The following is an 11,433-nucleotide window of genomic DNA, read 5'->3' on the forward strand; positions in this document are numbered from 1 at the left end:
ATTGGGGAAGATGGATACCTCGGAAGGGGACGGGCGGGAGTAGGGAGCGAAGCCTAGGAGCTCCATGGCCTCGCTGCTCCTCATCTCCCTCCCTCTCTTCCTCGCGCGATCGCACCGGACAAGCTGCGGCGGTGGACGGCGACGACGGCGGGGCGGCTGGCCGGTCAGGTTGGTCGCGGTAGGCGCAGTGCTCGAACGAAGCACTCAGCAGGAGAAGCCACGGTCGCTCCACATATTTGCGACGCGCGGCGGGCCTCGCTGGCAGCTTCCTGGCCGTGAGATCCAGCCTCCGCCGATCGCACGGCCGAGACGCGCTCACCGAGCCGTCACAGCGCGCTGCTCGTGCACCTGCCGACGGCCGAAGGACTCGAACGGTTCAAAGCAAGCTCTCGGCGATGCGCGCGCGAGGGGGCGGCGCGGCCGCGCCGCGGCCGGAGCACCTGGCGGCGCACGCGCGGCTCGTCAAGTCGGCCGACGCGGACGCGTTCGTCGTCAGCACCGTCATGCGAGCCTACCTCCGCGCCTCGCTCCCGCTGCAGGCCCTGCTCGTCCTCCGCGGCCTCCTCCCGCGCGCGCCCCGCCTCCTCGCCAACTCCTTCTCCCTCTCCCTCGCCCTCCAGGCCTGCGCCGCCTCCGCCGCGCTCGCCTCGTCCGCCGCGACCCGACCGCTCGGCGCCTCGCTCCACGCGCGCGCGGTCAGGTCCGGCTTCGCCGCCGCCGACCTCTTCGTCCGCACCGCGCTCGTCGAGATGTACGCCAAGTCGGGCCGCGCGGAGCTCGCGCGCGCCGCGTTCGACGAGGCGCCCCGCCGGGACGTGTTCCTCTGCAACGTCATGCTCGCGGCCTACGTCGCGCGCGGCGAGGTCGCGGAGGCGAGGCAGGTGTTCGACGGAATGCGGAACAGGGACCTGGTGTCCTGGAACACGATGATCCACGGGTACGCCGTGAGAGGGGATGTCGGGATGGCGAGGGAGATATTCGACGCGACGAGCGACAGGGACGCCTTCTCGTGGAGCTCGATGATCTCCGCGTACGCCAAGGGCCGTCGGTCCAAGGAGGCGCTCGAGCTGTGGAAGGTGATGCGAGCGGCGCGTATCGCTCCAGACTGCATCACCATGGTGAGCGTGCTCTCAGCGTGCAGCGACATGGGGGCGCTGACCATTGGCGCAGAGGTGCACCGGTTTGTCGAGAGCCACAGGGTTGAGGTAGACATGAAGCTCGGTACTGCTCTGGTCGACATGTATGCCAAGTGCGGTGACATTGAGAATTCTCTGAAGGTGTTCCACGCTATGCCTGTGATGGACGTGCTTACTTGGAGTTCAATGATCATCGGACTGGCCAATCACGGACTTGGCCATGATGCTCTAAGTTTGTTCTCGGAGATGATATCACAAGGACTGCAACCAAATGAGATCACCTTCGTTGGAGTTCTTATGGCGTGCACTCATGTTGGTCTAGTGAGTGATGGCAAGAAGTATTTCAGCTCAATGACTGACGTTCACGGTGTGGTGCCAAGGGTCGAGCACTACGGATGCATGGTCGATCTTTTGGGTCGTGCAGGCCATGTTGAGGAGGCAATGCAGCTTATCAGGAGCATGCCTTTTGAGCCAGATGCAATTATTTGGAGAACACTTCTTGGCGCCTGTCGCATCCATAAGAATGTGGAGATTGCAGAGGAAGCTATGGCTAAACTGAGAGTGTTGGATCCTCTTGCGGATGGGCACTATGTGTTACTGTCAAACATATATGCACAAGCAAACTCATGGGAAGGTGTTGCAGAAATGAGAAAGACGATCAAGAGGGAGAACATTCAGAGGGTTCCTGGAAGGAGCTCGATCGAATGGGAGAACACAGTTCACGAGTTTGTTTCCGGTGATAGATCGCATCCGAGGATTGAGGAGATCTACAAGATGCTGGAAGAGATGATTGGCCGGTTAATACAAGCAGGATATAGGCCAATGACAAGCTTGGTATTGCAGGATATTGATGAGCAATCTAAGAAGCGGGCACTGGCTGAACATAGCGAGAAGCTGGCCATTGCTTTTGGGCTGCTGACCACCCCTCCAGGGTCAACTCTTCGAATAACAAAGAACCTCAGAGCTTGTGAAGACTGCCATTCAGCGATTAAGCTTATATCCTTGGTATATGGTCGCAAGTTGATTGTTAGAGACCGGAATCGTTTCCACCATTTTAATGAAGGGCAGTGCTCATGTAAGGATTACTGGTAAACTTAGAACCTTTTATACCAGAAAAGGTTTTGGTGTAGCAATTGTTTGGCCGTACCCTGCTAGCATTCTGAAGTTTAAGGTTGCTAGATATTCTTATACTTGAGCATGCATCTGAAAGAACTGCACTAGAAGAACAATCTTCTATAGTACTCCCTCTGTAAACTAATATAAGAATGTTTAGATTACTAAAGTAGTGTTCTAAACGCTCTTATATTAGTTTACGGAGGGAGTATCATATATTATATTCTTCCGAAAGTCATGGAAGTCATTTAGAAGCTGAAGGATTTGGACAGAAGATCTGCCTTCCAGTATACATCAAACTTAAGAGGGGAAACAAAGAACAGGTAATTCTTATATGCACACTTCAACTGTTTACATAATATTTCATACATAGTCAGTAGCAAATCTGCCCAAAGTAATAAAAATAAAACTATCATGAACCATCCAAGAGAAAACTTTTTTTCCTCGGCTGGTCAATATTTGGTATTTGAATGGTGTAACTTGTATATCTACAACTTGGTTTTACAAAAATGTGTCATACATGATACCTAGTGGTGGCCTGGTGGGTCCTCTTGTTTAAAAGGGAGGATCCTTTTACCTAGTAGGCTCTCTTGCTAGAAAAAGGGTAGGGGGCCCTTTTATCAAAAGCTACTATTAAATCGATAAAGCTCTTGTCTTATAGAGTCATTCTTCAGAAGTTGCTGGCTTTTGCATATTCCCAAGTCGTCTGAGAGCGTTGCACACAGCTGCAGCAAGAATTGTGATTTGGATGTTGTGCTGTGACCGAAATGATCAAGAAATAAAAAAAATTATTTAAAGCGGACTCAGCAAGGGAAGTAACCTACCTGTCTGTATAGGGAGCAGTCTCCACATGACCTTTTGAGCTCAACAACATAAAGAGATTCATTGATCTCAAACACCTGGAATCACAGCGCAACTATGTTAAGATGCAGCAATGTCTAACAGGTACACATTGCACCATGAAATGGAAGCTGTATTGGATAGTTCCTTCTTTTTTTTGCATTAATCTGTATTTTTAACTGTGACAATATGATAAAAGTACCTCAGCAGAAATTAATAATGATCCATGCCCTCTTGGATTTGTTGGTCCCTTGCGCTCTTGGATCACTTTTAGCTGTAGAACATGATAATATAGCTGTGAACATCACTGACTGGAGAAAACAAAGTTTGTACACAATCCATTGAAACAATGTGTTTTAACATGATGCAGTTCTTAGTCCATAGACACATCTGAGGTCACTAACCTTGCCATTGTTCTTCTGTACTTGGAAGCCCATATTTATGACATTGCTCTCTATCTTCTCAAATAGATAAGTAGGGGGATAGTTTGATGCAAATCTGGTTTTTCTTTCCGAGACATCCTGCAATGAAGTCACCCATCTGAGTTTAGTGGAGGGTCACCACTACAATGAAGGACATTTATATTGGCATAGCAGATGCGCAGTGAGGACATGTACATAACTATGACAACAATCAGTGGCTTTGTCAATAACTGGTTCCTGTCTGCTATTATTTTCTTACATTGCCTAACATTTTTGTTGTTTGACGTGCTTATTATCTGAGGTGTGGCCCTTCCAAGTTAGATCCTGTTAGATGTATGGGTTTGGATTGTATCTAGCTTAGATAGACCCTTTGGTAGTAATTTTGAGGAAGTAAAATGCATGAGCATGCACTAACAAATGAGATGAAGAAACAAATATTGGACTCACTTCTTTCTCAAAAAACCCAGATAAATCAAGGCACGAGGACATTCCGATGAGTTGAAAAGCATTCATCTGGTTGATTGCGGGATTGTCTTGAATGCCATCGTGCTTCAAAAAAACCAGATGAAGTTCAGTCTTTGTCACTCGGTTAAAATTTAAAACCATGTGATTATACAGCAAATATCAGTGCACATCACATAGGCTACCTTGGTCATGTGGGAGTTGTCATCACCAACGTAATTATCGTCATCATCATCAAAAGGCACTGCTGGAGTATAACTTTGATTGAACCAATCGTGCTCCCTTATTCCGTCCATGCCAAGGCGGGTAATGGGGTTCGGATCCAGGAGTTTTCGCAGTATATCTTGGGCTCCTGGCGAAAGCCATTTAGGAATACGATAATCCCCTTTCAGAATCTGAGAATAATATCATACTGTGAGATATGGCCGCAGCAAAAAAAAAGCACATTTTGCTAGCGTGGGCCTCGATTCTTTGCTTCATACCTTCTGATAAAGGACAACCATATTTTCGTCATCGAACGGAAGATTCCCTGTAAGCATCACATAGAGGATAACACCACAGGACCATACATCTGACATAGAGCCATCATAACCTTTGTTGAGAAGGACCTACATACATACACCACTATCAGAAATTCCATCATGGAGTAAGCAGAAGAATCATGAACCCGTATTAGGTTCAGAGCCAGAGGAAATAATGCTTAGTCCTTACCTCAGGGGCTATGTAGTTAGGGCTGCCACACGTGGTATGCAGTAATCCATCTTTCTGAAAATGGGGCTTTGTTTTAGACACCAGGGGAATGATTCAGCTACCTAAAAGGAAAAATACCATACCCGTTGATGCTGTGGAAGGGCACTTAGTCCAAAATCAGAGACCTTTATGTTCCCCTTTGCATCAACCAGGACATTCTCGGGCTACAGGAGGTGCGGAAGAATGTCAGGTCTTAATCATGTATCCATTCGTAGTTCGGAATCAAAAGGTGGAAACTCTCAGTAGTTACTTACCTTAAGGTCCCTATGATAAACACCCCTCTCGTGGCAATAGCTTACAGCATCCATTAGTTGCTGGAACAGTTTCCTCCCTTCTTTCTCTGAGAGCTTGCCCTTTAGTGCCTGGCACGCATTAGGGAGTGTTAGAGATGGATGCATGTGAAGCATGCTTATCACAGTGGGAGCGTATGAAAAGAATCCTTACGATTTTCTCAAATAGCTCTCCTCCGTTTACGTACTCGAGGACCATGTATATCTTGGTCTTGCTTGCGGCAACCTGCAGAAGAAGGGTTGGAATTGTAACACACTCAGGCTGGCCAAGGATAAAGTGGGCGTGGATAATTGTTACAGAAATGCCTGATTGCTTAACCTCTTTAATTAAATAAAATAAAATTGGTATGATTTCTGTTTCTCCGTGCAATTTTATGTTTCAGGCAATCACATTTTCAATGGAGATGATGGCCTCAGCTTTCTTGGCTGGTACTGCATCTCCAGTGTAGATTGCAGTTTCGTCGTTAATGCATAATAATTTAGAGATTGTAGGGTGCAATTCTACGTTTCAGGGGACCAAATTTCTAATGCTTTGCTTCAGCGTGCAGGCATCGCTTTCCTAACCTTTCTTTCTGATCGCAGGAAGCCTAACATGGATGGAGCTGGAGTTTATCCACCAACGCAAGCAGTCGGTGAGCCGAACACTCAAAAGAAACGGTCTGGTCTCACCCCAACAAGCCTCCCTTTTCCAGGTTATCCTTAAAATTACCATTGTTGTCTAGCCCGTTTGGCACTTATCTCTCCGTTGCAATCCTATCGTGTAGTCGGTTTGGTTCTTATCCTCTCTCTCTCTCTGCATTGCATTTTGCAGTACTGTGATGTGATGATGGCTTGCAGGACCAAGAAGTTGCCTGAAACGCACAAACGATAAACTAGACGGCTTCCCCTCCCTCAATGATTGTGTTCCGTTTTGGGAGCACCCGTTTGGTGGCTTCCGGGTTGCTTAAGTTATTGCTAACACAGGGCGGGTCCTGATCCGATCGCCGTCGTTCGCCGCGGTGGACCGACGGCGGCCGCCGGATCCCCGGATCCCACGGCTGAGATGGCACGCGGACGTCCGGTCAGGTTAGCATGATCTTGACTAGGACCATATCATAATGCCCAATGGACCATGGACGTCATCAGATGTGACAGCCAGTGTTTTTTTTAGGGACAGTGTTTTGTTTTCTTGTTGCACGTAACTACGCTGGATCTTGGCCAATCTCAATGGCCGCATTAGTATATCACACACAGGGCAGAAAAATAATGCTCGCCCTGGTATAATAATGCTGGGAAAATAGTGCAAGGCAGAAAATTAATGGTGGCGTGTAACACGAGAGCGACAGGGCTCTTGCCCTTTCCTGCTCCGTCTGGGTAGAAAATTCATTGTCTGTCTGGCTGGCTAGTACTAGTCACCTCGAGCGTTCCTTTTTTTTTACACCGATGTCGCAGTCGAGAAAATTTTTAACCGCGCATGTGGGCGGTTATTCAAGGCGGACTGCTACTGGGTTGCTCGGTGAGTCTTCTTCTACCTATCGTCTCCGCGGCAGAAATAGGTTTTGGGATAAAATAATTGGAACCCGCCGCAGCTCTGGAGGTTCAGACGGCAACTTCAATGGCGCACGGTGTGGCTGCGAATCGATGTGCCGATCACGCGATTGGCGCTCATTTACTCCTACCCAACCACCCGGCTCCAAGAACATTTCAGCGCCAGGGAGAAGAAAAAGAGGACCAAATCTTACGAACTCTCTCGACTTGTGGGGTTGGGCGAGGGATGGTGGAGGTGAAATTTACCTCGTAGAGGCGGACGACGTTGGGGTGCTTGAGCAGCTTCAGCGTCGCGATCTCCGTCTTTATCTGCGCCACCACGACCACGAATAAGCAAGCAAGACGAAAGAATCCGGGAAAGAATCGGTCGATCGATTGGGCGGAGGGGGCGCGCACCTGCTCGTCGATCTTCATGGCGAGGATGCGCTGGCGGTCGAGGATCTTGATGGCGAAGGCGCGGCCGGTGTCGGCGTGCCGCGCCAGCCTCACCTTGCCGAAGTGCCCCTCCCCGAGCGTCCGCCCCATCTCGTACTTGCCCATCCGCATTGCCCCCTCCGACGCCGCCATGCCGGCGCGGCGCGCGCGCGGGCGCGGGTTCGCCGGCCTACCGGCACCTCCCTCTCGGCGGGGGCGAAGGTCAAGAAGGCTAGGACCCGAGAGCGAGCTAGAGCGCGCGCGGGCGCGGGTTCGCCGACCTGCCGGCACCTCTCGGCGGGCGGAAGGGGCAAGAAGACACAGGAGCAGCGAGGGCCCGAGAGAGCGAGAGCGAGCTAGAGCGCGCGCGCGCGTGCGTGCGTGGTGGGGTGGACTGGAGGCTGGGAGAACGTTAGGTGGGGGCAGGGAGAGCGCGGGCTTTTATCGGAGCTCGGCCTTGGCGCCTCGGGTGCTCCAGGGAGGAGTTATGGGGGGAGGAGGAATGGTTTCTGATGACCCGACCCAGACTCAACCTCAATTTGACTTCATCAAGCCCTTTTTTTTTCTCAGTTTCAAAAGGAAAGTTCTTGTTTTTTTATATATATTTATGTCTCAATGAATCAGGGGGAATCAGGCTTGGCCGCACGTTAAAGAGGGTGCGTTGCGTGCGTGTCTTATCCGGATGGTGATTCGCAGATCATTCGTAGTATTAATTTGTTGCATAATTGAAGCTGGATGAGAAAAGTCGGAGTTTGGTCCTTTTGTTCGACCGTAAAGATTGTTGATTGTCTCTTTGGATTGTTTATTTCTCCGACACTTTGTCAAATTATTAGAAAGCTGTATCATCCACCAAATGGAACGCCTTTTCGCTTCTCGACGGCTGTTTATCTTTTCCAAAGCACGCGGGAGAATATGCAGCCATTTGTGCGTCTCCTTCAGAAGAGGAATAAAAATAAAGGGGGAACAGCTATGTGTGTCGCGACCACATTTCAATTGCGAGAGCTCATGTGTTGGTGTCGTGCTCTCAATCAGCAGGCGTGTTGATGTCCGAGTCCAGCGCTAGATTCAAAGGCATGATGCCCAGGGGGGGGGGCGATATCATGGTGCTTCGTTGCTTTCTAGCTAGCCTTTGTAGAGTTAGCCGATCCACGTGTGTGCTCGCAAATGAAGCCGCTAGTAAATCATATGTGCAACACGCACGCAACCACCAGCCCTGATTACCACTCTTCCTTCCTGGTTCAAAGTACTCGAGTTATAATAAAAGAAAAAAAAAGGTGCAAAGTACTAATACTCGACTGTTAAGCTCCAGGTACACGCCATGGTGTGTGTGTCCGTACATGTCAATGAAGCGTCGGACTATTACTTAACTGTAAACCAAATGAAGCAACCATGACCCACATCGATGGGTCACAGATTCTGATTTGATCCGGCGGGTATGTATGTATGTGTGTATGATACACGAGCGGCGGGACCGCTTCTTGTCCATACACTCCCACGCGCGACTGCCGTTCACCGCATCCATTCATCCTGAGGCCATTTGAAGAAAAAACAATAATATTGTGTCCGAGATCGAAGTGAGGCTGCGGCGCGGCCGCGCGTCTGCTCCTGTGCTGCCGATCGCCATCCGCCGATCCACGCGTCGACATCCGTATCAGAATCGCGGCCGGGTGGGGTGGGGTAGGGGTGGCCCCGTTGATCGGGTCGAGCAGTCCGGTGATCGATCGATCCGGTCGGCGCGGCTGTGCGTGGCCGGCAGGGGCCGCGGGCCGCGGTGACCGCGTTGTCCCCGCCCCGCGCGGCACCGCACCGTCGGGCGGACAGAGCGCGCGCTCGCCGTCCTTGTAGTTTCCCGGAGGTTCGGGCCGTGAGCCGCCGCCCCGCTGGCGTCGTCTGGTGGTGGCGGTAGCCGCATGCGTGTGCCCGCGAGCGCGTTGACTGGTGGTTGTGGGGCGGTTGCTTCCTGGATCGCCGGCGTCGCGCGGGGAAGCGTTCGGTTTTTTGCACGCGTTTGCGGCGAAAAGGCTGGCGGCTCCGGGGACTACGGGACCGGAAAAGAAGAAGCCAGCGTTACGGCCCGGTGGCGGCATGACGCTTTTTCCAGAGAACAGGTTGACGGCGCCGGTCGACGGTGGTGGCAGCAACGCTTCGAAGGCCGTCCGTGGGCGGCGCGTGGCACCGGCCGAGGGATGCCGGCGGTGACTGTGACACGCACGCGCTCTTTGGGTGAACGCTGGCTTGATCGCTGCCCTTGAGATTTCGGCCATACAATGCGTGTATAACTAAAGAAGGCCTTGTGCGGTGAAAGATGCAGTGTCAGTTGGGTGTACCACGTGTTGTCTCAGACGGGCCGTGTCGGAACTGCATGCAGATCTGGCGAATAAGCCCTTTACTAATAATTTTTTTTCAATTTTTTTTCAAAACTAGTAATGACGCACCACACACCAGGTGTGCCATTAGTAACCCTGGTTACCAATGATTACTGTATGATTGAATCGGGGGCGTCACAAGTTGGTATCAGAGCCGACTGCCTGTAGGTAACCTCCTTCCAACTCCTTGGTCGAAGTCGAGTCTAGTCACTACAAAAACTTTTACTAACATGGTTGTGTGTCTTACGGGCCCACGTCGCCATTGGGTGGTATTAGGATCTTTTACTCCTCAATCTTTATTCCGGCACTCTGATATCTCTTCTACTCGGGTTAAAGATTTTGCTAACTCTAACACTAGGTTCTCGTAACTACTTCTCCCTGGAGAGCCCCTTATTTCAGATGATCGCTTGGTGCACCAGAAGATTTCGAAGATACTCTCCGATGTTTTTCCTGAGATCCTTGTGCCCATCGCTTTTGCAATTCCCTTCCATCGATAAACCCCTATGGATGACCACGTACACTTGTCATTCATACAATCATTCCCCCGTTGGTCTTGTTATTACAAGATACCCCTAGTACTCTCCGTTGTTCCGAGAATCCTTTGTGCCTTCTGCTTTGCAGCTTCTTTTCGCACTGCGGATAATTCACTTAACCAGGGTTCGTTCGTCCCCAGTTGTTCATATGCTTTCCAAAATACCTGAAAATGCTATCTGACCTTTCAAAACCGGCCTATTGCTCTTGATTCTCCTTGCCTGCTTGCATTAGGATTAATTCCATATGTCTAGCAATATTCTTTAAAATTCTTTGTGATTGTCATTCTGTTCCTATGGATTCAGCGAGTGTGCGAATACTCGCAATCATCAATTAACCCTTGGAAATTTTCTTTCCGGCTCAGACATACTTCCAGATATGAGCTGGTTCTTCCCCAATCCAGATTTGATCGGGTGCACCTCTAAGTCTATTCAACTTACCCAACTTTTGATCAGAGCCTCTGCTTCTGATCCTTCATCTTGAAATCATAATTCCTTTGTACATAAGCATCGAAGCATTCAAACGTTTCTATAATCCGATGCCTTTGCATTCTTTCCTTCTTCTAATTGAGTTCTTTCCTTCTTCTGGTTGAGTACTAATACGCACATCAGATACATTGAGGACCGCTGAATCCTTTGTTGGATTATTATCCAGCAATGTCCTTCACATTCAAATCTCGTACGCTCTCCCCCTGATACATATTGCCTTCGGTAAATTGTATCCTCTGCTTATTGTCAACCATGCTCTGCTATTGAGCTGATGTTATATGCTATGGAAGTTAGTGGTATAAGTTCCTAAGATGCCCCAATGGGTTGAACCTATGTTTTCCCTAATCCGTGTGAACTCGAAAGTTATGCGAGTCATACTCTTTTGGTGCTTCACCAGATAAATTTTCAGCACTACAATTTCTTTGAAAAGTAGAAGTGAATGAAAGGTTATGCATTGAAGAAGTGGGAGTCGACCTTGAACTTTGTGTTCATGCCCATGGACCCGATGTAGAACTTATCATGGAAGCTTCTCGTAAAAATAATTATTTCTTTGGTACAAGCTCATCTGGTATCTATGAATTGATCCTTTGCAACCGTGGTTCCGACCATGATTGTTCTCCTTTGATTCCATTTCTCAGACAAGTTAAATCATTTGTCTTCTGCAGATCAATACATCTCCGCAACCTCTATTTTGATCTTTCTTCGAGTATTATCCTCCTGTATCTCGAGAATAACAGAGAATTGTGTTGCTTCCTATGAGTATTCATCTAGTATTACTTCTCACCGATTTCAGATTCCCCCCCGGGTTCTTAGTTATCAGTCACTCGAGAATACCGATAAGAGAATCGATCCCGCACTCCGATTCAACAACTCTAAGTAATTTTCGTTGCTTACGAGTTTAATAATCCTTCAAGTCATTCCTAGCCTGATCGACTAAATCATTATCGTGCTAATTCTAACTGTGCTACCTGGTCCTTATGCCCGGAGCAACTTCCGTTGACGATCTAAGCCTACGTCGATCTTCCTCATCTTATCATTTTATCTCGAACAACAAGCTTGATTTCGAGCTTGTGTCAAATCTATGGTTCTCATAG

At 49.4% G+C, this 11,433-nt stretch overlaps 3 protein-coding genes across 3 annotated transcripts in view; 1 reads left to right on the forward strand and 2 right to left on the reverse strand.

The window, feature by feature from the left end:
• Nucleotides 1–228, reverse strand: part of LOC123051935 (chaperone protein DnaJ) — a 2,088-nt gene extending 1,860 nt beyond the window's left edge. Inside the window, exon 1 of the mRNA XM_044474949.1 lies at nucleotides 19–228. Coding sequence (XP_044330884.1) covers nucleotides 19–84 — 66 coding nt within the window. The 5' untranslated portion in view covers nucleotides 85–228. The remainder of the gene's footprint in view (nucleotides 1–18) is intronic.
• Nucleotides 229–350: 122 nt separating this feature from the next.
• On the forward strand, nucleotides 351–2,326 carry LOC123051932 (pentatricopeptide repeat-containing protein At5g48910). Its single transcript, XM_044474947.1, has one exon. The coding sequence runs from the start codon at nucleotides 396–398 to the stop codon at nucleotides 2,226–2,228; it is 1,833 nt and encodes a 610-aa protein (XP_044330882.1). The 5' UTR covers nucleotides 351–395; the 3' UTR covers nucleotides 2,229–2,326.
• Nucleotides 2,327–2,549: 223 nt separating this feature from the next.
• LOC123051934 (CBL-interacting protein kinase 21) lies at nucleotides 2,550–7,429 on the reverse strand. The gene is made up of 13 exons (XM_044474948.1): nucleotides 6,937–7,429; nucleotides 6,787–6,849; nucleotides 5,168–5,239; nucleotides 4,978–5,085; nucleotides 4,807–4,887; nucleotides 4,685–4,738; nucleotides 4,456–4,581; nucleotides 4,159–4,368; nucleotides 3,959–4,060; nucleotides 3,494–3,610; nucleotides 3,292–3,363; nucleotides 3,074–3,148; nucleotides 2,550–2,974 (listed from the first exon to the last, which is right to left on the reverse strand). Exons 1-13 carry the CDS (start codon nucleotides 7,105–7,107, stop codon nucleotides 2,870–2,872), a joined length of 1,356 nt encoding a protein of 451 aa, XP_044330883.1. The 5' UTR covers nucleotides 7,108–7,429; the 3' UTR covers nucleotides 2,550–2,869.
• Nucleotides 7,430–11,433: the final 4,004 nt, after the last annotated feature.

Source organism: Triticum aestivum, chromosome 2D (assembly GCF_018294505.1).
Source record: "Triticum aestivum cultivar Chinese Spring chromosome 2D, IWGSC CS RefSeq v2.1, whole genome shotgun sequence".
Classification (NCBI taxonomy): Eukaryota; Viridiplantae; Streptophyta; class Magnoliopsida; order Poales; family Poaceae; genus Triticum; species Triticum aestivum.